Here is a 26,933-nt window from a genome sequence, read left to right as displayed (position 1 = left end):
GCCCCTGCTGGAGGGAGTGTGACAGTGCAGACCTGCCTCCTCGGGGGCCAGGGGGTGAGTGGCTGAGGTTGCCTGACATCAGCCCTGGGAGCAAGTGTCCCCTGAGTGACAGAAGGGCCCTGCCCAGGTGCAGGAGTGACTGACAGGCTGGCCTGCCCCCCGGGATTCTGGCCAAAGCAGTGGCCTCCGCAAAACCACCCACAGGGATGGCGTGAGTGCTGTGGACTCCCCAGGCCCATCCAGTCTGGCTACACGCTGAATTCCAGGCCAGGAAAAGGCACGGTATCGTTTCAGCCTAGGCGATGTCCATTTTACAGATGAGGAAAGTGAGCTCAGAAAGGTTGAGTCGCTCCCCAGGTTTACTTAGCTGGGAGGGAGCAGAACCAGGCATCAGTCCAGGTCCACAGCTTCAAAGCCTATGCCCTTAATCCAAGTTGTGCTCCCTCCCTTAGTGGCTGGCTCACCCAGAGGCAGTGACTGCACCCCCGGCCTGCTTGCTTTAGAGGGTGTCCTAAACCAGGACCCTGTCCTCTCAGCTGCCCTGGCATGGTTCCCAGGCAGTAGTACAGGCATTTGGCCCCTGGCAAGCCACCCACCATCGAAACCCAGGTGGGGTCCTCCTGGCACTTGGAGCCACAGCAGGCCTTGGTCCGGGCCCCACAGCAGCCACTGAGGTCTCCCGCAGCTGCCAGCAGCCGCCTCCCCCTCCTGCTGGGTCACACCTGCCGTGCCTGGGCCTCTCATGCTTCCTCTTGGCAGTTCACATGCCTTCTCGAGAGCTCAGGTTTCAGGCTGTGCTTTGCAAGTGCCGGGTGCTGCTGAGAGAAGGAGCTGGTCTTGCAAGGAGACTCCCAGCCAGGAGGGAGAGGTACAGAGCACGCCTGTTTGAAACCCTGTGTAAATATTGCTCTTGTCAATGGGAAGGCGTCTTGTTTTTCTAGCCCTCCCGCTCCCAAGCCTTTTCCCAAATAGCCATCCCAAGATTACACAGCTGCAGTGTGCCTGGAATGAAAAGGTGTCTGTGCTCGGCTGCCAGAGGGCCTGGCATCCTGACCTTCGGGACAAAGCAAACTTCCCTGTGTTTTTATGGGTGGGCTCACTGTGTCTCTTGGCTTGAGCTGTAAATGGCCCATTCTGCAGGTTTTGGAGCAGGGGAATGTGGAGAATTTGGGGTGGGGCTCTGCTGCAGAAGAGTCGAGAAGTAGGGAGCGAGACCAGGGAGTGCCAGACCCTCTGGATTGGAAGAGCAATGTGCCTGATGAAATGCTCCAGGAGGCCTCCTTCCCTCCCTTTATCCCTCGTGCCCCTTTAAGATGGAGTAGGGCCCCACTAAACATGCGTTGAACTCACAGGAACTGAGCTGTACATACGTGGGGTGTGGGGGAGACCGCCATGCCCACAGACGTGTGGGTATCACATTGGTTCTAGCTGGAGGCAGTGGTGAGAGGGATCTGGCGCGTGCATTTTCTTTCTCATCTTCTCTCGGACAAGTGTGTTAGCTCCAAGTTGGACAGACTTTTGTTTACATCCCAGTTCTACCATTCACCAGCTGTGTGACTTGGGGCAAGTTATTTGACCTCACTGAGCCTCCACTTTCTTCCTAGAAAATGGGGATAATAAGGGAGCCCACCCATAGGTTGTTCCGGGTGGCTCTTGTCCTATGATTCCTTATTTCCCTTTTCCCACCTCCCCTTCCCTGCCTTTCCAGGCCCTCACAGTCAGGATGAACGGGTTTTCCTCAGGAACGGAGCAGCTGGTTAAAAGGGTGGGGCTTCTTTCCACTGCAGCCAGGTCTCTTCACCTTCCCTTTAAAAATACCTTTCCTTATCGTCGCCTCGCGGCTACTTCCTGGAAATGCTGCCCCTGTGCTGTTGGCCACCCCCTCCCTTCCCCGCACAGCCTCACCCTGGCAGCTGCTGCATGAGGGGCTTCTTGGCTACACCGTTTAGATACAAGATTGAGATAGTGGGGGGCCCTGGGGCAGGAGCCTCAGGAGCTTCCAGAAACAGCTGAGTTGTGTTTGGGGGTTGCACGATAGCAGCTCCTTTGTTTTATTGGTAACCAGAACAATAATTCTTTCTCTGGCCTCGGAGCTATAATTAAACCAAGAGAGTTCCCAGCTGGGGCAGAGTCCAGGGCTCTGGAAAAAGCACAGCAACGCATAGGGATGCTATGCCAGGGACGCCCCATAGAGGGCACTGTAGTGGGGATGCACTGGTGTCTGGCCACCCAAGCAGCCCTCGGTGACCACTTCATCCTCCTCTGGACTGGACAGGGGCCTGCGGGAGTGGGGGCTCTGACAGGAGGGCCACCATGGTCATCATATTACTAGCTTTCCTTTCATCACAAGGCAGGATATCTGTACAGGAGGCTCTCATGGGCCAGGCAAGAGGTAGGGTGTCTCGGGGCTGTAGTTGGGACGTCTGAAGCAGCCCCACTGTCCATCCAGTGGCCAAGAGATAGGCCTGGGCTCTAGGACCATGCAGACTTGTTCAGATCCCAGCTCTGCCGCTTTCTTGTTTGTAGCACTGACCAGCGAGTTCCCGACCCTCCCGAGCCTCAGTTTCGTTTGTCAGACAGGAATCACAGCATGTAAGCGATGCTTAGCACAGGAGTCTGAGTGGTGCCGGTAGTGCTCAGTTAGCAGGAGCTGCTGTTTGGTCCTGCTCTTGTTGGCAGAGTGGGGGTTGCTGGCAGATCCAAGCAGCTGCCCCAGTCTCCATTCCTGTCTGGGGTGAGGAGCCTGAGGAGGAAGGAGGTGATGCTGGGCCTCCTCAGCTTCTCCAGGTCCACCCGGAGGAGAAAGGAAAGGTCAGAGGGGCCCACGCTTCCCCCAGCCCCCTGGAGGCAGAGCTGGCCCCAGAAGGCTGAAGCAGCACTTCAAGCTCACAAGGACAGCTCGGGCTTCTCGCCCTCGGCCACAGCTTGTGCCCAGAGGAGGGAACAGAGTGTCCGGGCAGTTGGTGCTTGTGGGCGAAATGTCAGCCACACTCCTGCCTCAGCCTTGGAAAGGGTGTTACCACCCTCCAGGGCCTGAGGTTTCCTGTGCCAGGAGCTCAGGCTGCTATTAGTGGGTTCCCACACCACCAAGGCGACCCCTCTGTGAGGGATCCTGGGTGTGCCCCCCACCCACTGCTTCCGTGCCCCCAGGAGAGCTCCCCAAACCACACCCCCTCATCTCTCCAAACCATCAACATGATATTTGTCCCCTCTTCCTTTCTCACAGGTATCCAGTCTGAATTTTTCATCAACACCACCCGAGCAGGGCCAGGGACATTATCTGTCACCATTGAAGGCCCCTCCAAGGTTAAAATGGACTGCCAGGAAGCCCCAGAAGGGTACAAAGTCATGTACACCCCCATGGCCCCTGGAAACTACCTGATTGGCGTCAAATATGGTGGGCCCAACCACATCGTGGGCAGTCCTTTCAAGGCCAAGGTGACAGGTAACAAACCCAAACACCTTTGAAGTTATTCTGAGCCCCTGTGGAGCTGGTCTTGTCAGATTGTCAGCAGAGATATTCGATCGTTGAAACTGTGGATGATTGTAGCATTTTAGCAGATGTGAATCTGCTTTAAATCTTGAATGTAAAGAAAGGGTAGGACCTGTCAGAGGGGAGTGCGTGCTCAAAACTTGCAAAATATGGGGCCGGCCCCGTGGTGCAGCAGTTAAGTTCACACGTTCCGCTTTGGTGGCCCGGGGTTTGCTGGTTCAGATCCCAGGCGCGGACGTGGCACCGCTTGGCAAGCCATGCTGTGGTAGGCGTCCCACGTATAAAGTAGAGGAAGATGGCCACGGATGTTAGCTCAGGGCTGGTCTTCCTTGGCAAAAAGGAGGAGAATTGGCAGCAGATGTTAGCTCAGGGCTAATCTACCTCCAAAAAAAAAAATATATCAAAACTTGCAAAATAAGTGAGTGGAGCGGGAGTGTGGAAGCTGAGAAAACGTGTTAGGTGGCTATCTGTCTCTAACAGAAAAGAGGAAATGTTTACATATTTGAAATCTTACATATTTGTTTAGATCAGGGCCTGAAAAATTTCCTGATTTCTAGCTTTCACTTTTAAAATAATGAAAAGATTTTATCAAATTTACAAAAATGTGCCTCTCCAGAAGACTGGAAGTATACCAAACAGAACAAAACACTTCACAGCCCACCACCCAAGGTAATCACCATCAATATTCTGGTGAATTCCTTACACGTGGCTCTTTCTGCTTCCTCTTCTGTTATATAAGCAGTATAGGTTCATTGCAGAAAAGTTAGGAAATTCAGATAGGGCCGTTCACGCCTGCCTCCCTCCCTTCCGTGTCCCAGGCCAGCGTCTGGTCAGCCCCGGCTCGGCCAATGAGACCTCATCCATCCTGGTGGAGTCGGTGACCAGGTCCTCGACAGAGACCTGCTATAGCGCCATCCCCAAGGCATCCTCGGACGCCAGCAAGGTGACCTCCAAGGGGGCAGGGCTCTCGAAGGCCTTCGTGGGCCAGAAGAGCTCCTTCCTGGTGGACTGCAGCAAAGCCGGTAGGTGGCCTGGCCCTGCCCGGGGGTGGGGGTGGGGGCGGGGGCCGGCCTGCTCCTCGGTACACTTCCATCTTCCCTGCTCAGGTCCAGCAGTGCCCACCCACCCACGTAACCCAACTACTTGCAAGTAACCTTTTCGTTACCCTGTTCTCCTGCACTTAATGTTTTTAAATGCTTTTCCTCTCTTTTGCCTCTTGATTCTTTCAAATGACCTCAAGGTAGATAGGAAAAGTGACGGTGTATCCATTATAGATGAGCAAACTTTGTCAGTAACCTGGCCTCTTCTCTGCCACTTACTGTTCTAACTGCAGTTTGAATTTGGGTGTTTATTTGGGTGTCAGTGGTTATTGCCAAGGTTCTGGCATCTGCCACTTCTGGGCTGGAAACTGGGCTCCATCTCTTTTCTTCTTTTCTTCTTTTCTTCCTTCCTTCCTTCCTTCCTTCCTTCCTTCCTGTTTGCCTGCCCGCCTTCATTCATCAAGATTATTAGCCATGTGACCTTAGGAAGGTTACTAAATCTCTTTCACGTTAGTTTCCTCTCCTCTAAAATGGAACAATAATAGTACCTTCCTTAAGGTTCTTGTGAGAATCAGTGAGATCAGAATGGGCAACACTTACAAAGCCCTTACTCTGTGCTAAAGGCTTCATGCAAAATAACTCCTCCAAACCTCACAACACGCCCGTGAGGTGGGTGCTAGTGTCATCGCCCATATACAGATGGGGAAGCTAAGGCAGGGAGAAGTGATGTCCCATGTCCAAGGTCACCCAGCCAGGAAGTGGCAGGGCAGGGATTTGAACCCACACCGTCAGGCTCTGTGAGTCCTGTGCAGAATCGCCGCGCTCTCCCACCTCTCAAAGGTCCCCAGCATCATTGTGGAAGCTCAACAGGCAGGCACTGCTGTCTTTCCTTTGGCTCCTGTATCCCTTCCCTTCCTCTGCCTGCCAGGCAGCATCCTCGCGGAGTAACCGTGGTCCTCTGCCTCCCAGGTTCCAACATGCTGCTGATCGGGGTCCACGGGCCCACCACCCCCTGTGAAGAGGTCTCCATGAAGCATGTGGGCAACCAGCAGTACAACGTCACGTACGTCGTCAAGGAGAGAGGGGATTACGTTCTGGCCGTGAAGTGGGGAGAGGAACACATCCCCGGCAGCCCCTTCCACGTGACAGTGCCTTAAAACAGTTCTCCTCAAATCCTGGGAGGAGTTGTGGTGGTTGCTTTTGTTGCTTGTTTGTAACTCGTTTTCTACAAAGTTCTCCAGCCCGTTTGTGGGTCTGAAACCCTATCCCAAAAGCATTGCCGTTCTAAAGTGCCTTCGAAAGGAAGTCCTAGACTTGATGTTTAGGGGCGTGTTGGGGACTCTTAAGAAATGCAGACTCGTTTGATGGGCTGAGAAGATTCCACGTACACTGGGTTCAAAGCGGACCTCTTGGTGGCACAGATCACCCCCTGTACACAGACCAAGAACACAGGCAAGAATGACACTTTTTAAAAATAAAAATAGCTAGCCAATTTGTGAAACAAGAGTGGGGGGAGGGGCGGGGACAAAGAGGAGACCTAGTGGAGGTGGTCATTTAGAAAAGAAGACGGCTGAAAACCAGCTTCCTCCCTTCCAGTGCCCACGTCACGTAAGAAACGGTGGGCAGCATTGTTGTGACACTAATTACCACCCCCGCCCCGCTCTGTGGCCTCCTTAGAGCTCTCAAAGGGCCAAGTGTACGTGGTGGCCGACTGGCCAGAAAGGCTCCCGCCTCGTTCTCCTGATGATTTCCCTGCACAGTCGTGGGGTGGCCATCTGGCCGCCGTGTTTTTGCTTTTGTTTTGAAGTCCGTTTCAGTTGCTGGGTCTGAGGAAATGCTGCGGGGGCAGGCAGCCCCCTACTTGCCAAAGATCCCTGTCTTAACCAACGCTAGCCCTTGTTTTTAACACACTCCAGGCGTCTGTCAGCCTGATGAGTCTCACCAGCACGTTCCTCGTGACCACAGGAGGGTCTGCATGTGAGCAGAGGCCGACACTGCACACCCACCCCCGGTCAGCCCCAGGGGCCACTTTTTCTGGAAAATTTTAGATGGAAAAGAATGAAACTCCTGCCGACCTTTGGCCTCAGAGTCAAGGAATTTCGGAGGGGGAGGGAAGGACAGCAGCTCATTGGTGGTCCTCTACCACGTGGCAGAAATAGTGAAAGATACATAGCTGACGGTGGCTGTGTTTTTGGCCCTGACCACACGTCATCTGAGGCTATTTGAAAAGCAATATGCGGGTGCAAAAATGGGGTGTAAGGCATTTTGCGCGCCCTCCTGCAGACCCGCTTTGGAGTAAAGTTAAAGCGTTCAGGGACGCTGCCTGACTGCAGGACCCAGATGTGTGGTGTGGTCTGGGCAGGCAGACCTTTCACATTTGCTGCTTAGTCCTGAGGAAGTGGCCACTGTCACTGAGAGTGTCTCCGTGGATGGGACAGGGGGTGAGGTGGATGACCTTCACCATGGTGTAGCAGCTGGGGGCGAGTGTTGGCAAAAACCCACCTATTAGAAACTGGAGCGGCCCGAAGCCTAATGTGAAAGGACCACAGGCCTTGTAAAGGGGGATGTGGAAGCGAAACTGGAATCAAATGCCGACTGTAAATTGTATCTTATAACTTATTAAATACAATGTTTGCTCCGTGAAACTCCCCTGGTGTTCTTGGATGGTGTCATTTCTGAATAAACGGTTTGACTCTGACTGGCTCTCCCAACCTCTGGCCAAAAGGACGCAGGGAAGCACCTTGTTTCGACAGTGATCTTGCCCTTTTTGCAGGGGGAAGTCTCGCTCCTCTCTGAGCCTTGGTGGGAGTTTATCCAGACCTGCCAGGCCCGAGACTGGGGGGGTGCTGGGAAGGGGGTGTGTGGGCTCTGACACCAACAGCGCCTCTTGGAGAGGTTTGAGGGGCTTGCCCTGCTTAAGAGTCCTGGACGTGAAACCCACCTAGGGAAAGGCTGTGGTTCAAAAACAAGAGAGCGAGAGAGAGAAAGCCTTTTTCCTGATGACAAGGGAAACCCTTGTTTTAGGGAATTTATTCAAGCAAGAAGCTTTGTCACCTGTCACCCCACTGCCCTTAGACAGCAGGGCTCCTGTTTGGGTTACTTCCCTCCTCCTCTGCGTGCCCCTTTCTGCTAGGGAGAGCTGTTCACTGCAGGCTTAGGCTGCCCTCACCTCCTCTCACCCTCACAGCAGTCCTCTGACACCATTTGACAACAATGACACTAACTCAAGTGCTGCATGGACATGTTTGCAGTCTCAAAGCCCACTTGGGGCAGACCCTGGGTCCCCGCCTTTTTGTCCCCAGAGTGGGAGCTCTCCCTCCCTGGTTTTGTTGCTGTGGGAGCAGGAGCACAGAAGGAAGGGGACCCAGGAGCCCCCAGATAAGGTCCTGGCAGTTGCCATGGTGATGGGAAGTCCCTGCTGGGCCGCCAGCCCTGCATTGGGTGTGAAGGTGGGAGGGAAAGACAGGGAAGGAAGACTGGGTCCTTTTGTGGTTCTTCCTGACACCCAGCTGTTGATCACGCTGGTGATTGTTTACTCTGAGAGGTGCAAGGGCAGTTGGAGGAAAGGAGGCTTTCTCCTGCCCCTCCTGGAGGGAACACCCTTGTCAGTGAGCCTGTACCGTGAGGGACTGTTGTTCCTGGACTCCCAGGAGGTCCGTGGGCTTAGGGGAGTGCGGGCTCTGCAGAGGGTCTGGACAGGCCACAGTTGGCTGGGTTTGCACAGGGGCACAACCACTGGTTTCTATACCTCATGGAAGCCTGGCTAGGTTCTGGGGCAGCAGCATTTGCAGGTTAACAGCTGGACTTTGGCATCAGGGCCTCCAGAGCTTACACACTGGCTCAGCCATTCACTGGCTGTGTGGCCTCAGGGAGGTTGCTGCACCACTCAGAGCAAGCCTCCCTGGGGTGGTGTGAGGATCAGGTGAAGCCACTGCTGTCTGTGATCCATGCCCTGCCGGAGGTGATGTGCCCCCTACACGGGCTGCTTGTTAGCACCTGGGGCTGCACCTAGCGGGCCCCTGCCAGTTCCATCGAAGACTTCTCAGGGTGAAATCTGTGCACCTCTCTACTGATCAGTGGCTAGAACCACAGGGCGATTCTTACCTGCACCTGGACTTGCTGCTGTGGGAACTGGCTGTTGTTTGTGCAAACATCTTGAAAACTTTGAAACTTGACACTGCACAGGCCAGGTGCCAGGCTCTTTCTGACTTGCACTGATTGACTTTGCCCTTTTCCTACCAGGAGCTGACCGGACCATCACTCTTTTTAAAAAAAATTTTTTTGATGTGTGAGAAAGACTGGCCCTGAGCTAACATGTGTTGCCAGTCTTCCTTTTTGCTTGAGGAAGATTGGCCCTGAGCTAATATCTGTGTCAGTCTTCCTCTATTTTGTATGTGCGACACCACCACAGCCTGGCTTGATAAGCGGTGCTAGGTCCACACCTGGGATCCAAACCTCGAGCCACTGGAGCTGAGCGTGAGAACTTAACCACTGCACCACCGGGCCAGCCCCGGACCATCACTCTTTAGCGGCCGATGGAGGTTAGGCAGACAGCACTGCCAGCTGTCCTGCAGGGATCCTCAGCCCACAGGAGGCCCTGCCCCGCTCCAAGCCCAGCTGCCGGACTCTTCCTCATGAAATTTCCCCCTGGAACCCAGGGAAGCACTCACCAGCAGAGCAGCTGAGAAGGAAACATTTTATTAACATGCCTCTTTGTTTCCAGTGCACTTATAAACACGTGGGCCCTGGACCACATGTGTAGCCTTAAGACTTCAAAGGGGACTTGAAAGCCACGTTTTCATATGGCTCTAGAGTAAAATGAATTTGATGTAAAATGAGTCGGGCACATAGGGATTTAATTTCCCTTGAAAATTACAAAGGCTTAAAAATTAGAAGAATAAACGTTAATGGCAAAATGAATGCTCCAGCCTCGTCGACCCCTCAAGCTTGTATTTTTAAGATGGGGAAGAAGATCGTTCATTTAGGTGCCCTTTAGCCCCAGGGCTGGGCCTGATGGAAGCAGGGTCTAGGAAAGGAAGGGAATCTTTCCAAGTTCCCATCAGCTTGGAGGAGAGGGGGCTCTGTAATCAGAGTGTTGCACTAATGGAAATGCTCTCCTAGAAACACATCTTGTTTAGCTAATTCTTTTATTCCTCCTCACAATAGCAGATCATAACTCCAAGAGGGAGTGAAAATGTCACATCGCTTGAGGGAAGACTGAATTCGATTTTTTCCCTCTGGCTTTGTCCTAGGGACGCTGCCCAAACACATGGTGGGAGGAATCTTCTGAAACAAAGGGATCCTTTTTGCTTCGTGATAAGGCTTTTGTCTGGGCCCCTGAGCCCACAGGGGACCAGCTCATGTGCTAGGAATTTAGGGTGGCACCCCACCCCCTTGTCTCTCCCTCAGGAGTTCCCCAATCAGGCAGGCAGGAGATGGGGAATTTACGAGCCTCACCTGGGGCTCGCATCCAAGGGTGTTTTGTATTTTGAACGTGCTTATCTCCCCAGGACAGAGCTCAAAAGATGAAAGAATCTGCGAGCCCTCATTGCCCACGTTACTCCCTCTGCCGTGTCCACTGCCTTCCCGAGGCACCAGGACGCCTCTCTCTGTGGGCGTGGGCATTCTTAGGGCAAAGCTGAACTCTGGCGGGGTGATCTCAGAGGAGAAAGAAGCCTTGGTGGAGGCACCGAGCCCCGGAAATGCCAGCTTTAGGCCCAGCTACCGGCAGCCAGCGCTAGTAGCAGCAAAATAACCTAGTGTGTGAGAAACACTCAGAAAGCAGCGGGTCAGAGGCCGCAGGTTCACGTCTGGATTCCCATCCCAGCTCTGCTGCTTACCAGCCCAGACACCCAAGGCAATTCCCTTCTCTGTGCCTCAGTGCCCTCACCCATAAAATGGGAAAATAACGGGAAAGGTCCATTCCAAGATTAACCTCGAGAAAGAACCCACAACACATCCATCCCTCAACTGACCTAGGCAAACCCTCCGCCACCCAGAGCTGCTGGGAGAGGGGCTGCCTGAGTGTTGGGGAGACTCAGATCCCCAAGGTGGAGTGGAAGGGGGACCTCAGTGAGGGACGAAGTGGTTTGTAGGGAAGATGTTTGGCATGGTGGCTATAAGTACAGGCCAGAAGGTTCAAATCCTGGCCCTGCCATGACCTCGGGCAGATCACTTACTCTCAGAGAAAACAGTGCCTCTGTTTTCCCTCCAATGTAACGGGGTAGTAGGACCTACCCCATAGAGGGCTCTGAGGATTAACTGAGGATGCAGTGAAGAGCAGATCACAGTGTCCAGCACCTGGTGAGGGTTTACAATATGACTCTTACCCGTGGAAGCTGCCTCGGATGACCCTTCCCCATGCAAAGTTTAAATCTAGGAGGGGCTATCTGAAGGACACAAATCAGGCCTGAGTCCTAGGAGAGGCGCTTGTGGTCAGAGCCCCCTGCTGGGGTTTAGGATTGGGCGCCAACAGTGGGAGTGGTAGGGTGGGCCAATGACAGAACTCCCAGCCAGCCGGGCCTTTGGTGGCTGGGGGGGGGGGGGGGGGGGGAGTGGCCAGCAAGGTGGGAGGCGAGCCAGGGGTGGCAGGTGCCCTGGGAAGGCCCAGCTCGCATCTCAGCCTCCCCTCACTTCCAGCTTCAGTGCACCCCTTCTCCCTTAGCACAGCCTGGGCAGAGACAGGCCTGGGGGGCCCCACACCTTCCCGGGGATAGCTGGATGGGCTTTAAGTGAGTTATTTAATCTAGAGTAAGAAAGTCATCATACTTTAATGCTAGGCGCTGACTCAGGATTATCCCCAGTTTTTACAGGGGAGTTTGCCAGGGTTCAGAGAGGTTAAGGGACTTGTCCAACGTCACACAGGTAGTAATAATCAAAGCTGTGTTAAAACTCGGGAATTTAGGAAGGGGGCCATGAAGCTGCGTGCTGCATGCAGGGGTCTGGCCGGGGTGGGCGCTGGCAGACACGGGGCCAGATTCGGAAGGCGGCGCTCCTTGTGGGCCGTAGGCTGTCCCCGGGCCCGGTGGGAGGCAGCACTTTGGGGCCACCTATCCACACCCTCCCACTGCCCTCCCCTCCCGGGAGAGCCTTCCACCCCGCAGCGGAGCCCCGGGTCCGCCCGCGCGCCAGGCCTGGCTGTCCGCCACGTGCGGGGAGGCCGGACGCGCAGGCTGTGGTCGCCGCGGTGACCGCCAGGGGTCGCCTTGGACACGCGACCTGCGGCACCGAGGGCAGCCCCTGTGGTCGGAGACGCGGAGTCTCCGAGGCCCCGAGGAAGGGGACGCCCACCGCCGCCCTCGGGCGCTCAGGGCGCCTGGAATTACCAGCCTGGCGGGGGGATAGCGGGGGTGGTCTGGGTCAGGGAGGCTGTCTACAGTCTAGCAGACCCGGCCCCCGACCGATTGGCCCCAGAGTCCCTCCATCCCTCCATCCCTCCCCCACACGCCCGCGGCGACAGAGCCACTGTGAAGTGCGCTTCTTCGTCGTTGCCCTGAGCCCTTTTCCGAGCGCTTACTCTACGCCAGGCGGTACCCCCAGAGGGACCCTGGAGACACAGGCGCGGTGTTGAGCCACTCAGGACCCAGAAGCAAAGCTGCACGAGGGCAGGACGTTTTGTCCGCTCTGTTCCCTTGCAGCTGCGCACATGGAAAGCCCTCAGTACGGAAAGAATGATCGGCGCTTACAGACTGATCAGGGAGCCTGGATTAACAAGGTGATCGCACGATTAATCGGACCCCTGTGAGTGCTCCAAAGGAGACACACCAGCCCGGGCTGTCCCACTGATGTGGGGTCGGTGAGCCGAGGAGTCGAAAGAAAGATTTCTTAGACTCTCAAGATCTGGCAGTAGTGCTCTTTTATTTAGAGAATAGTGTGGAATAGCATGGGGACAGGACCCATGGGCAGTCAGAGCTTCTGCTGCCGCCGCTTCTGCTGGCCCCGCTGGCATGGGGACAGGACCCATGGGCAGGCAGAGCTGGTGCGTGGGGACAGGACCCATGGGCAGTCAGAGCTCCTGCTGCTGCCACTGCTGCTGCCCCCGCTGGCATGGGGACAGGGCCCATGGGCAGGCAGAGCAGCTGCTGCTGGCCCCGCTGGCATGGGGACAGGACCCATGGGTAGGCAGAGCTGGTGCGTGGGGACAGGACCCACGGGCGGTCAGAGCTCCTGCTGCTGCCCCGAGTTGAGGGTTAGGGCTAATTTTATAAGGCATGGGTACGTGACTTATTTTTACTGGAGAAAAGAAAAGATGATGTAAAAAGTCATTAAATGATTTCAGTGCAGATGGGGTCTGGTTATTGTGCGGTCATATAACTTTAGATACGAATCTGGCCATATAGATCGGCATGCAGGTGAGGATGCCCTGGGCTTCTCTCCCTGGGGCAGTCCTAATTCATACCATAAAAAAAGTCCACTGGGTCGTATAGTTTGGCATGTAGGCCAGGTCACCTTGGGCTTTTCTAGCTGGGGCAGCCTTAATCCACATCACCACCACACCAGCGGGCTCTTACTCTTCCCACATTTACCAGACTTCCTCATAGCCCTCATTTTACAGCTGGGAAGACTGAGGCATAGAGGGCAGTCTATACAGCCCAGTCTGTACAGTCCCCCTTGCTTTTCAGACTAGGGGTCCCGGTCTGCAAGTCTTCACGAGTCTGTATCCCCTTCTGGACTGTGAACCCCTGAGGTCAGGAAGCATGTGGGCTCTTCCCCTCCTCATCTACCTTTAATACCCTGCTCAGTGCCTAGCACAGGTTCAAGAGCAAAGGAATGTTTGTTGAATGAATAAACAAGAGCACATCCAGCAGAAAGTGGAAAGGCGAGTGGCCCCAGGGCATTATGGGTAACCTCCTTCTCACTGGTAGTCACCCCTAGAGGGCCCTGGTCAGGGAGGCAGAGGGTGTGAAGATCCCAGAGGCTGACTTTATGGTGCTGCCAGGGTAGTTGCCGGGTCCTCCTCTGCACCCCACTGTCGGTGTCTCTCTCACAGTGCTTGTCACATTCCATGGGTGAGTTTTGTGGCAGTAACACACAGATGTGGGTTTTGGAGTCAATCCCAGTGCGACCACTTAAAATGGCTGAGCCTCAGTTTCCTCATCTGGAAATGTGACATGATAGCCTGTTAGTAAGTCGCTGTGAGGATTAAGTGAGATCACTCAGTAATGCCCCCAGCCCAGGCCTGGCACAGAGTAGGTACCACCACATACCAGTGGTGCGCCCTGGGGTGGGCACAGCCTTTCTCCAAGTCTCCACCTCTGCACCTGAAAAGGAAGTTGAGAGCCCCAGCAATCAGGGCGGGTGGTTTACGGCACGCAGAGCGCAGCTGGCTCCTAGCAGGTGCTGGTTAAACACAGCTGGCATTTACGGAGGGCTCCCTCCCTGCCAGGCACTGTCCCAGGTTGTTACACATGGTCTGGTGTCATTCTCGCAATACTAGGGGTAGTTCCCACTACCAGCCCGCCGTACAGATGAGGCCACGCAGTATCAAGTGGCAGAGCTGTGTGCGAGGAGTTGATGTTGAGTCGCCGTGGCAACCCCCCAGCCATGTGTCCAGAGCTGCTTGAGGGTGGAGATGGGGCGTCTCTTTGGCCCCCTTGGGTGCCTGGTGCACAGTAGGTGTCCACTGGGGTTTGCTAAATGGAATAGAAGCTATGACACCCCATCTGCCACCACCTCTGGGTGTGAGGGAGAAAGGCCAGGGCCCTGAGTCCCTCTGAGCCAGAACATGGCCCCCTGCCAGGCACCCTGGATGGGTTGTGGCCGGCCTTTGCTCCCTTTTCCAGCCGGGTCTGTCCTACTGCCTGTGGATGGCCCCAATCCCCTGAGCAGGCCAGCCCCTCCTCTCCTTGGCATCCCAGCCCTCATTGGCTGCACGTCTCCCTGGAGACAAGGCACTAGCAGCCCAAACATAGGCCACAGAGCTGTGCGCAGAATGTTTCCTCCCTCTCCCCCTCCCGCCCCCTCCCCCTCACTGCCATGAAGGATCTGTTCCTCTCCCAGAACCAAGCCTGCTGGCAGGAGCACATCCAGAAGGAGGCTGCCGCCCGAGTCGCCTGGAAGATCAACTATGGCCACAAGTACCCGAAGGAGGGGCCCATACCCAGGAAGCGGCTCCAGCAGGCCCCCCTCAGGTCAGCCTTGGGAGTGGGACCAATGCCTGTCACCAGCTCCCCGGACAGCAAGGAGGTACAGGCTGGATGGCCAGAGACTAAGGGGGTCTGGGATCAGCTGTCCAGGGGAGTGGGTGTCCAGGACCCCCCGCCCAAGGGAGACATCTCAGAGGCCCGAGGAGTAACTTGGGGGCCAGCAGGCCAGACCAAGCTAGAGGGCTTAAAAATGAGGCAGGTCCCCCCGAGCACCCTGCAGCTGCTCTTTCAAGGCATCTCCCACGACGGCCAAGGCCGGGCTTTGTACCTCCAGGAGCGGCATCGGCAGAAGCCGGAGGAGAAGTATCCATACCCAATCCTGTCATCCTGGGAGTACGGCTGGCATGTGGGTAAGGGCAACCACCATCTTGCCGTTCCAGGTTTTGGCAGGCAGGCCCAGCCTCCCTCCCCAGCCTCGTCCATCATCACCACTCGCTCACCTGCACATCCCACTGGCGCATCGGTTCTCCAGGCAGGCCAGGCGCCTTCACGCTGCCAGGCCTTTGCACATTCTTGTCTCTGCATCTGGAATGCTCCTTCTGCCCCCAACTCCTCTGCTCGCTAACTTTCACATGTCACCTCCTCTGGGAAGTCTTCCAAGAGTCCTCCAGGCAGATCTGAGCCCACCCTTGTGCTTCTGCAGCTTTTTGAGTCTGCAAAACCACTGGGCTCACTGTGTCATCATTCCTTGAGTATCCCTCTGGCCCGCTGAGCCTTTTGGGTTCCAGGACTTCTCAGTTAACTTTATGAATGCCCTCCCTGCTCCCAGCTTGAAGCTGGTACTCAGTGACTGTGGAATGAATGAACCAATGAGTGAATATGGACTAGGGAATGAGGCCCTGATTTGGAATCAGGAAATGTGAGTTCGAATCCTAGCTCCACCACTTCCAACTTGTGTGAGCTCAATCTCTGGGGCTCAGTTTCCACATCTGAAAAATGGGAATAAACTAGTACCTGCCTTCCTACGTCACAGAGTTTTGGGGAAATCAGGTGGGAAAGCACCTGGAACAGGAATTATCCTCACATAGGCCCCATGAGGTAGGTAGGACAGACATTCATTCATTCATTCAACATGAGATTCTTTCATTCAGGACAACCTGTAGTGGCAGATCCTCAGTCACTGACTCCCAGCTCTGCCCCCAAGTGAGTTAGTGAATGACCGAGCACGGAAGAATGACCCAGTTTGAAATTAGGTGGCCTGGGTTTGATTCTGGTTTGTTCATTCATTCATTCAACAAATGTTTATTGAGCACCTGATATACGTCAGGCACTTTTCGTCCCTGGGGACAGCAGAGAACAAGACAGACATGGTCCCTCGCAGAGGGCCAACAACAAACAGATCTATGATGGCATGTCAGGCAGTGGTCCGTGTTAGAGCAGCCCTTTTCAATCTTTGCTGTACACGGGAACCACCTGGGGAATCTTGTTAAACTGTAGGTTCCGATCCAACCGGTGAGGTCGGGAATGCGGCAAGATGCTGTATTCCCAACAAGCTCCCTGATGATGCTGATGCTGCTGGTCCGTGGACCACACTGTTGAGGCTGTAAAAAGAGACAAACCAGGAGAAAGAGATGGAGACTGAGGGGCTGACATGGCCGAGAGGGTGGTCAGGGAAGGTCTGCTGGGAAGGGGACACTTGAGCAGAGTCCTGAGTCATATCTACTCCATCGGATTCTTCTGAGAAGGGCCTGACTCCCCGGGCCCACAGAGCGAGTCTCAGTTCAGGCACTGTGTGGGTCTCCTCTGTCCCTCACCTGCTCCGGCCCGCAGGTCCGTGCCCACTGTCCGTGAAGCCATTGCCAGGTGCAGGGTGGGCAGATTGAGCAAATTAAAATGCAGGATTCCCAATTATATTTTAATTTTAGATAAACCAATAATTTTTTAGTATAAGTACATCCCAAATATTTCATGGGATGTACTTATACTAAAAAATTATTCATTGTTTATCTGAATTCATATGTAACTGGGCATCCTGTATTTTATCCAGCTACCCAATCATTGGAGCCAGAGGAGCTGATTCTGGATGCCCACTGGATACTAGGGCAGTGCCAGGTTTGGGGTAGAGACAGAAAGACTGTTTTCCTCCATAGTGGTTCTGCTTAAGCCAACAGTTGCTCCCAGAATCTCTGGAACATTCTGTAAGCTTCTGGCCTCATGCCCCTGACTCAACCAAGTTCAGGGACCAGATAGGGAACAGATGACAGACCTCTGCTGACCACTTGTCCCCACTCCCCAACACTTAGACACAGGAGCTGTGTCATCCCAGTGGGTGCCAACAGCTATGGGGAAGAGGGATGGAAGGTGTTGTCCGGGCCCCAGCTAGGTCAGCCCCAAATGCCCTTTTACACACAGACAGCACTAGTCCAGTGCTCAACAAATGCTAACAAGTATTATTATTGTGATTATTAATTCAATAGGCAGGATTTGCAGCCTAGGATTTGGCTCCCCTAGCATTTGGGGAGCTGGTCAGCCTTGGGCAGGACCCTGGAGGTGCTCACCGTGGAGCACTGGGATGGCTGGGCTATTGCTAGACAAGCAGGAGAAGTGTGATGAGGGGTAAGTGAGCTTGGGGTAGGGATGGGGTCAAACAGTTAACAATGAGAATGACCTGAATGCCACCCATCAGGGCAGATCCTGAGCATGGAGCCAAAGCAGGGTCCCAAGGTGCCCATGCTAAGCCAGGTGGACCCGTTAGTTATTGGATCCTAGGAAGGAATGGGAGTGCTAAGCTAGGGGTCAAGGGGCACCAGGGGCAGCAGCTGTTCCTGACTGCAGAAGACTATTTCACCATTCTAACCCCTGGAGCAGTTGTAGCAGCGTCTGCCTGCTGACCTCGGCCCTTTGGGTTGCACTGGGGCTGCAGGAGGCGTGGTGGCCCCAGCTCAACCTGGCCTTTGCTGTGTTCCAGGGGGCGCCATGGAGGACACCAGGGCTCCAACTTATGCCAGGTCCCAGCCCATCACCAAGACCTTTTACATCAAAAATACCGTCTTCCATATTCCACGGCGAACAGACCAGCTAATGTGAACTCACTGAGGGTTCAGAAGCAGCTCCTTCCCGTTCCCATAGTCTGTCTGGACCTTGCAGAGTAGAGATGCTGCCAGCCCCACCCCCTTCCTCTGTGCTATCGAGCCCTGCCTCCTCTGCTGAGCGTGGAAGGATGAGTGCTGCCCTAACGCGGGCCCACCTCTAGGATTCGGGGTGGCCCACCTGCTGCCTCTTGTCTGCCCTCAAGGACCTCAGCTCCTGGCAGAGCTCCTCGCCCCCCACCATCGCCAGCGCCTGCCGCTCTTCTGGGGGACACAGCGGAGTCTCGAAGTGCTCCACCGCAGACCTGGGTGGGGAGGGGGCTTGCTAAGTTCTGAAGGTGCTAAGGGGAAGGGGACTTCTCCCTGTCCTTCCTTCCTACACTCTCTGGAAGGGAGCCCTAGCAGAATTGCTTGGTCCCAGAGTATCCCACAGTGTAGGGAAGAAGTAGTTTCCACGTTTACTTACTGCTTCTCTTACCCTCACGAACCGGCATGGGTCAGGGTTGCCTCACTGCCCTAAGAAACAGCCCTAGATCCCAGCTGTTAATCCAATAAAGACATGTTTCATACAGCACAGTGCGATCTGTCATTCAGTGGACCACCTGCCGCCTCCTGACCTGGGGATCTAGGCTTCATCTGGTGGCTCTGCCAACTCCTAGGGCCTCAGAGTCCTTCCCTGAACCCTCCACATGCAACTGGGGGACAAGGGAAGAGAGAAAGAGGAGCCCGGACAGAACATGCCCACTCTTAACCACCTTGGCCTGGAGCTGACAAACATTACTTCCTGTTGCATTCTATTGGTGAGAACAAGTCACATGACTTCTAGCTGTGCGAAGGATGGGAGTGTTGTGTAACCAGGCGCCCAGGAAGGAGAGGAGAAAAGGTTTGGGACATCTAGGCCATCTCTGCCACACTGCCTGAGGTGTCCTATGGCTGCTGTGGGGTGGATGTGGGCTCAGCCACCACCCTGAACTTAGAAGTCCCCTCCTGCATTAGTTTGCTAGGATGGTCATAACAAAGTGCCACAAGCTGGGTGGCTTAAAACGGCAGAAGTCTGCCTCACAGTCCTGGAGACTGGAAGTCTGGAAACCCTGCTCCCTCTGAAACCTGCAGGGCCACCCTTCCCTGCCTCTTCTGGCTTCTGGTGGTTTGCCGGCAGTCCTGGGCAGCCCTGGCTGGCAGCTGCCAGACTCCAGTCTCTGCCTTCATCGTCACATGGCACTCTCCCTGTGTGTCTCTGTCTTCACATGACCATAAGGACACCAGTCATGTTGGATTAGGGGCCCCTCCTACTCCAGTATGACCGCATCTTAACTCATTACCTCTGTTATGACCCTATTTCCAAAGAAGGTCACATTCTGAGATATGGGAGTTAGGACTTCAACATATCTTTTTTGAGGGGGGCAAAATTCAACCCATAATACCTCCCTTCTGATAGCTAAACCTTAGTTACTCCTCCTTTCCTTGGGATGAGTTCCCTCCTGGATTCCCAGGCATGTCAAATGACTGCACCTGGAAGTCTGTCCCGTGTTGGTGCACGCAGCATTTCATTGCTTACAAGGCCTTGGGCGCTTAGGGAGCCCAAAGAGTCATCCTGCACACAGCTCTTTGCAAAAGCAAAATGCTCGCGGGCATATCTCGCTTAATTAGGGCACTCTGATACCCCTCCACTGCACCCGGTCAAAGAGCGGTCCCTCAGGCTGGCCAGAGAAAGACCTGGGCAAACTAATAACTCTTGTGAGGACTACCTCCAGAAGAATTTTCTAGGCCTCTCCTGGTCCACCTCTTAGCCTGAAACTCCACAGAAGAGCCAGGCCACCTAAAACTGCCTGAGTTTCCCGTATCAAGTTTGGGGAAGTTCTTGAGTGGGAGAGAGCCACAGGCAGAGAGCGTGAGCAAGGGCCAACGCGTGCACATGATTCTGCTAGCATTTGCACCACAGCCTTGCACACCAGAGATGCTTCACAAATACCTGCCAAATTTAATCAAATACCAAATAACTCCCTGGGTTCCTCTGGGCTCATTTGACTGAACGCGACAAACGCTGATCTAGCGGCTCCCACGGGCCAGGCCTAGGCTGGGCTCCTGGGGCATCAGTGGGGCAGCTCCTCATTCTCGGAGCTCACACAGCACAGAGTGAGAAGGGCTGTGACGGGGGAAGATGGGCACCTCTGGAGCACAGAGGAGGCACTGAAGCCAGCACGGGGGCTCGAGGCAGGCTTCCTGAGGGAGGTCACTGTTACTTCCGTCATTAAGTGAAACAATGCTCAGAAATGCCTCGCAAGGGCCTGGCTCTATATCTGTGAGTTCTATTAGCGATGATGATGGTGATCTCTATCAGCAGCGAGTCTGCAAACTGCTTAGAAGAGGACAGACTGCCACTGGGGCAGCCTTTCTTAGTTGGGATTTTGTGAATAAATTAAGCCCTGCTGGAAATTGTTTGAGTGACTATTTTCTCAGTTCTCCCAAGGATGGTACTTGATAGCTAGCACCATTCTAGAGGCACAGGAAGGAGGTCAATTCATCACAAGCAGTGGATGTCCCAGGATGTTAGGGCTTAATTCTTCTGGGGAACTTATTTATGTACTTAATAAGCACTTATATGATATTTGCTATGTGATATATGAAATAGATGGTATTTCCTTATTCTAAGCCTGCACGGTCCAATTCAGTAGTCTTGAGCCACATGTATCCATTGAGCATTTGAAATTGAGAGGGATGTGCTAAGTATAAGAGACACATCAAATTTCAGAGATTTTGGTATGATAAAAAATGCAAAATATGTCATTAATGATTTTTGTATTAAATTACCAAATTTGGATATATTGGGTTAAATCAAGGATTAGCAAACTTTCTCTGTAAAGAATTAGATAGTATAGATTTTCAGCTTTGTGGGCCATCCAGTCTCAGTTATGCAACTATTCAATTCTGCTGTTTGCAGTGTAGAAGCAGGCGTGGACAGTACACAAACAAATGGGCGTGGCTATGTTCCAGTGAAACTTTATTTAAGAAAACAGGTGTTGGGCTAGAGTTGACCCACAGGCTGTAGTTTGTTGACACCTAGGTTAAATAAATATATTATTAAAATTAATTTTACATGTTTCTTTTTGCTTTTTTTTTAATGTGGCTACTAGAAAATTTGAAATTACAGATACAGATTGGCTGACATGATATTCCTATAGGAAAGGGCTAGTCTAAGGACTTTACAAATATTAACTCTGAAGGATAACTCTATTACCCTGGGAAAGAGGGGTGTGTGTGTGTGTGTGTGTGTGTGTAGGGGGAATGTGTGAATTCCGATGACAGCCTGAAGAGAACGCGTGGAGTTGGCTCCTTGGCCTGACTCCTCTGCTGCTGAGGATGGTGCCCAAGAGCAGACCGGCTGGTAGCTGCTCCCTGGGGCTGTTTGGACGGGTGCCCTCCCTCTAGGTTCATCCTTTGAATAAAGGCTAGTTCCCTAAAAGACCGCCAGGTGACGCTATTGGACCACAGGGGACAGCAGCTGGACCACTGGAAACCTGCATTCTCCCCTGGGCTCTGCCATCCTTTTGCTGTGTGGCCTTGGACCTCAATTTCTTCACCTATAGTGTGAGGTTAAGACTAGACTACTGAAAACATGGACTTTGGAGGCAGACTGACTTGATCGGCCTCGTGACTTCACCAGGGCCACATTATGACTTTTGTGGGCCTGAGACACTTTTGCCTTCACTGGTCCTTTCTTCCATAAAAAAGCATATTAAAAATTATATTTTACAGCTACATTGATATGAAGAAAAATGTATTACTATTATATATTAAAAATTTTTTCAACCTAAAATTTTATCTCTTTCCTTCTTATTCTGAAAGAAATTAAGACATTTCCACAGCCCCTAAAAGTTTCGTGGGTGTGCTTACTATGCCTCATGGAGGAGTCGCCCTGGGCTCCACTACTCACCAGCTGTGTGACCATGGGCAGGTTGTTGAACTTCTCTGGGTCTCAGTTTCCTCATCTACAAAATGGAGATGACAACAAGCCCCCATTTTTAGTGCCGTGAGCTAGGGTACCCCATGCCTTCCTAGAACACAGCCTGGCACAGAGTAAGCCTTGGCAAACGGCAGCTATTACTCATCATCAGTATTATCTTTAAAGACATTTTCAGCTCTAATCTCTGTGAAATTGTTAAAATATCTCAAACAAGCAGGAATTTCAAAATAAATGTCAGAAAAATTAAATGAAACATCCAGGGTATTTGATGGGGAAAGCAAGAGTTCCAGAGAAGAGTGTCAGCAGGACTTTTCACAAATGACTAATCTCTTTTCTCCTGCCATCAGGGAACTCATGGCAGGTAGGAACATGGGCTTGTAACAATCAGCTGAATCTGGGCCAGCTGGGGATACTTACCAGGTGGGCAGACCTTGGGGAAAGGTGTGTGTGTGTGTGTGTGTGTGTGTGTGTGTGTGTGACTGGAGCATCCGTCTTGGAGAAGGGGAGGGTTGCACGGAGTTTTGAAGGCCATGAAAGCCTCAGCCATGTGGAGAGAGAGACATTGTGCTTTCAGGAGAGAAAGGCAAAGACGGGAGGGGTGCTTTAGGCAGAGGGAACAGCATGTGCAAAGATCTGAGGCAGGAGTGGTGAGGGCAAGTTCAGAGAACCACTGTGAGGTTTACCCTTAGCTGGATTTTAAGGTTTTAGTTCTTGTGTCCCTGGAGCCATCCCATTTTATAGCCTTCACATGTTCTCTGAGGAACTTTAATACACTACAGGGCACTGTTAATTGTTTGGTGGGTTTTTTTTGGTAGATTGGTCCTGAGGTAACATCTGTTGCCAATCTGTTTTTTTCTTCTTCACTCCCCAAAGCCCCCTAGTACATAGTTGTGTATTCTAGCTGTAGGTCCTTCTAGTTCTGCTATGTGGGATGCCACCTCAGTGTGGCTTGATGAGTGGTGCTAGGTCTGCACCCAGGATCTGAACTGGTGAAACCCCGGGACGCCGGAGCTGAGCGTGCGAACTTAACCACTCGGCCACGGGGCTGGCCCGCACTGTTAATTTTTTAATCCCCAATTTGTACCAGCAAAAATCACTCCCTAACTTTGTAAATTAGGTATATGCATCTGGATGGGTTTCTAAGAAAAATTACGATTCTACAACCCATTGTCCACTACCTTTGGCTCAAATATTTTCTTTATTTAAAAAAAAGAGGATAACTCCCTAAAGGCTATTGCCTTTTACTCCAAGATGGCACAGTGAGTGCCGCCTGAGTTTAATTCATTTCACAAAAATTTATTGAGCAGCGACTAAGATGACACAGCTCTGCCCTCATAGAGGTTGTAGGTTGGGGACAGGGAAGAGACATTGGACAAGTAATTACACATATGATCGGGGTTAGGAAGGGGACATACAGGGCACCGTGGGAAGATGTAACTGAGGATCCCAAAATAGATTGGAGGGGCTGGTCAGAGAAGGCCTCCCTGATTGAGTGAGCTTGAAGCTGAGTTTTAAGGAATGAAAAGAAGTTTGCTAAGTGAATGGGGCAGAAGAGCACTTCAGGAGCAGGGGAACAGCACATGAAAAAGCCCAGAGGCTGGGGGGAGCATGAAGAATGGAACTAAATGGTGTGGCTAGAGTTAACAGATGGTTGAAAATGGGAGTGAAAACCAAGAAATACAGGGCTTCATCAGCCATGGTAAGACTTGGGTCTTTATCTAGAAAGAAATAGGGAGCCATTGAGGGCTTTACACAGGAGGGGATAAGATGAGATTTGCCTTTTAGGAAGTACACCCTGGTTGTTGGGAGGAGAACAGATTGTAGGGGCTAAGGGTGGAAGTGGTGGGACCAGTGAGGAGGCTGCTTATGTCATTGAACGAGTTGGTGAGTGGACTGGGGCAGCCCCCTTTGTCCTTGGCCCCGTGAGGCCTGGTGTTGGTCTGCATCTTTGTCTCATTTATTTGGAGACTTGGGGAACTAAGTGATCATTCAGCTAGTGTTCTTCAGGGCACGTACTGTTTCCCAACACCATTTCCTCAGAAGAGTTGGGGGGGAGGTATGTGCGTGTATGCATGCGCACACACACATCCTTGTTTCCTGGAAATTCCCTTAGTTTTACTTAATTTCAGTAGCTTCCCTGAATCCTGAAGCTTGAAACTACTGGTGCCAGGGCGCTGTGGGACCATGGTTACCCACTTTTCCTCCAAGACGTGACCTGTGGGTAAGTGACATGGGAATGCTGGCTCCTCATTGTGGCCTCTTCCTTCAGGACCGTTGGGGTGGAAGCCCTGATGGGAAGATGCAGCAGGTGATGCAGGAGTGGACCTCTCTCACCCACACACCCACCTGGGCCAGGTGCCTTTCCCCCTTCTGGAAGAGAAGAAGGATGTGGCCTCCAGTTTGTCACTCTTTCCTTTTCTGGTTTGGCAGCCACCCTTTATTCTTGCCTTCTCCAACCCAAGAGAAGGGGGATCCAGGGCTGCTGAACTGAAAAAGCTCCCCCCACCTCTCCCCACCCGCATGGGGACAGGATGAAGGGCACTGGGGGAGAGTTTCTGTGTCTGAGGCAGGAAAGTGGTGTTGACGAGGAAGAGGAAATAACAAGGACTGGAAGTAGGGCCATCTGCAATTCTTAAGGCTCACTTGTTGAAAAACTTACTGTGGTGAATAATAAAGAAATGGAAACTTGGCCAGTTTCCTTGTGTGGCAAAAATTCATTCTAAATAATGAAATAAGAGCCGTATGTACCCAAAGACTTAAAGCGGACTCCACTTTGCTGGAGCAAGTCCTATTAATAAAAGTACAGCCTCCATTTATGGAGGGCTTACTGGGTGTCAGGCACATAGACAGCATTTTTCACGCATTATCTTATTTAAACTTCACCTATGAGGTTGATTCTCTTATTATCCCCATTTTATATATAAAGAAACAAGGTAAGTAGCCTGCTCAATGTGCCCCCGCTAGTAGGTGGAGCAGAGTGTGGCTCCAAGGTGAGCCTGGCCCCTACACCACGCTGCACCTCTTCTCACTGAGGAGGGCTAGGAGAGTCAGTGCACAATTTGGTTCTCAGTAAGTAATTAATGAAAAACAAATCTGGTTCTCAGATCACCCAGGAGCTTGTTAAAAATGCAGGTTCCTGAGCCCTGCCCCAGACCTTCTGAGCCGGACTCTGGGGGACTGGGGCCTTGGAACTGGTATGGTAACGGGCTCCCGGGGATTCTAGTGCACACATGTTTCAGACCCTCTGGACAAAGCCAAAGCTGAAAGGGCATGTACGACCAGGGTATACACCCTCCTTGCCCCAAAAGCAATGGGAGTTTCCTACCTCACCCAGTGCAGGTGACCCCGAGGGATGGGAGGATGTCTGTGGCTGCGTTAGGCTGTAGCCAGTGGGAACAAGCCCACTCTGTGCCCTCTCACCCAGCAGAGTTTGCCCAGAATGAGAGCTGGCAGGTGGCCGTGGCTCCAGGAAGCTGCTCCAGTGCCCGGTGGATGTCTTCTGCCAACAAAGCTGCAGGTGGCAGGACCAGGTCAGAGCCATGGACAGGCTCACTTAGTGTCTGCTCCACCTTCCCCTGCCTCCCCGCCCAGCACAGGGCTCTTTGCCCAGCCAGGCTGCTGGCCTTTGGAGGAAAAGGAGGATGACCTCCTCTCCGGGCTAAGTTCATGCGTGAATCGCCTGCTTGACCACGTCGGACCTTGGAAACTGAAGTTGTCCTGGGATAGTGAGTGCTGCTCAGAAGAGGGGGTGACAGAAGCTTCACAGCCTTCCACCTCCCCCGCCACGTCCAACAAGATCTCTGAGGTTAGTTGGATGTTCGGGGAAATGGGTTCCCCTATTTAAGCAGGGCCCTTTTGATTTTATTCCCTCAGTTAGATGTAACCAAATTTCAAAAATCAGGCATGCAGTCTCTTTTTCTTATAGCAAAAGTCACACAGTCCCTGATATATTAAGGAAAATAAGCGAGGAGGGAGACAGTGCATATGGAATGCTGTACTCTGTATTTTCCATGGTCACACATGGTGCTAAGTGACATGCAGGCTCTCTGGAAGAATGCACATACTGGTGAGTGGGGTTGCTTCTGAGACAGGAAACTAGGGGATGGCGTGGTGGTGGGCATTCCTTGTCACTCCTTGGTACTGCTTGCATGTTTAGCCATGCTCATGTACTACTTGAACAAAGAAACAAAGCAAAACAAACAAAAACGGTCACCATGGATACAGGTAAAATGGTGCCTCACTGCAGGACTCCTCTGCAAGTCTTTGGTTCAGAAAGATAACAAAATCCTCAAGTCCCTGCCTTTATCCCACCGCGTCCCCCAAGGAGCCCTAATAGTGGCCTTGGTGACAAATACAATGAGGTGAAGGTTGTAATAGGGGTATGGCATATGTTGGGGCCAGGACCACTTAGCACAGGCTCTGGGGTGGGGCGGGGCCCGTGGGCAGAGCCAAAGCCCAGAAGGAGGAGAGCTTGGGGTACGGAGGGAAGGGATGGTCCCGCTGAGCATAAAATGCAAGGTGGGACAAAGGTGAGGCTCACATGATATGCCAGATAACAGAGACCTTCGTGGGTGTCCAAAAACTCTGGGTTCTCTCCACATGGTGATGGGAGCCCCTGGAGGATTTATAAGCAGGGATGGGAATGCGGGCAGGCTGTGGTCAAAATGGAATTTCAAAAGATGATACGGGGGGCCGGCTCCGTGGCCAAGGGGTTAAGTCCGTGCGCTCCGCTGTGGCGGCCCAGGGTTCGGATCCTGGGCGTGGATATGGCACTGCTCATCAGGCCACGTTGAGGCGGTGTCCCACATCCCACAACTACAAGGACCTGCAACTAAGATATACAACTATGTGGGGGGGGGGGGGTGGGGATTGCGGGGGTGGTTTGGGGAAATAAAGCAGAAAAAAAAAAGATTAGCAACAGTTGTTGGCCCAGGTGCCAATCCTTAAAAAAAAAAAAAAAAGGAAGATTGGCAACAGCTGTTAGCCCAGATGCCACTCTTTAAAAAAAAAAAAAAGATGACACTGGTGGTTCCTGGGCTGGCTGAGTTGGAGGACAATTTGGAAGCAGGGAGACCAAGTGGGAGAGGGCTTTATCCTTCATCCTTATGAGACGTGGTGGCAGGAGGGGGCAGATTCCTAGAACAGTTACTTGCCCAGACCATGAGGTACAGTTGGGGCCCTGTTGCTTCTGGTCATTTCCTGCGGAACTGGATCCCCTCGTGAAGACTCAAAACTGACCTTCCTCCTCCGGGGCCTCTCTCA

At 52.9% G+C, this 26,933-nt stretch overlaps 1 protein-coding gene across 3 annotated transcripts in view; it reads left to right on the top strand.

Annotated features, from left to right (window-relative positions):
• The window catches only part of FLNB (filamin B), a 133,165-nt gene extending 125,987 nt beyond the window's left edge, over positions 1 to 7,178 (top strand). For all 3 annotated transcript variants that reach the window (XM_046664798.1, XM_046664789.1, XM_046664781.1), the window contains 3 exons: positions 3,227 to 3,445; positions 4,312 to 4,515; positions 5,503 to 7,178. In XM_046664798.1, the coding sequence (XP_046520754.1) occupies positions 3,227 to 3,445; positions 4,312 to 4,515; positions 5,503 to 5,690 (611 nt within the window). In that variant the 3' untranslated portion in view covers positions 5,691 to 7,178. The remainder of the gene's footprint in view (positions 1 to 3,226; positions 3,446 to 4,311; positions 4,516 to 5,502) is intronic.
• The last annotated feature ends 19,755 nt before the right edge of the window (positions 7,179 to 26,933 follow it).

This window comes from Equus quagga, chromosome 1 (assembly GCF_021613505.1).
Source record: "Equus quagga isolate Etosha38 chromosome 1, UCLA_HA_Equagga_1.0, whole genome shotgun sequence".
NCBI lineage: Eukaryota > Metazoa > Chordata > Mammalia > Perissodactyla > Equidae > Equus > Equus quagga.
This window is presented reverse-complemented; position numbering and strand designations above follow the sequence as displayed.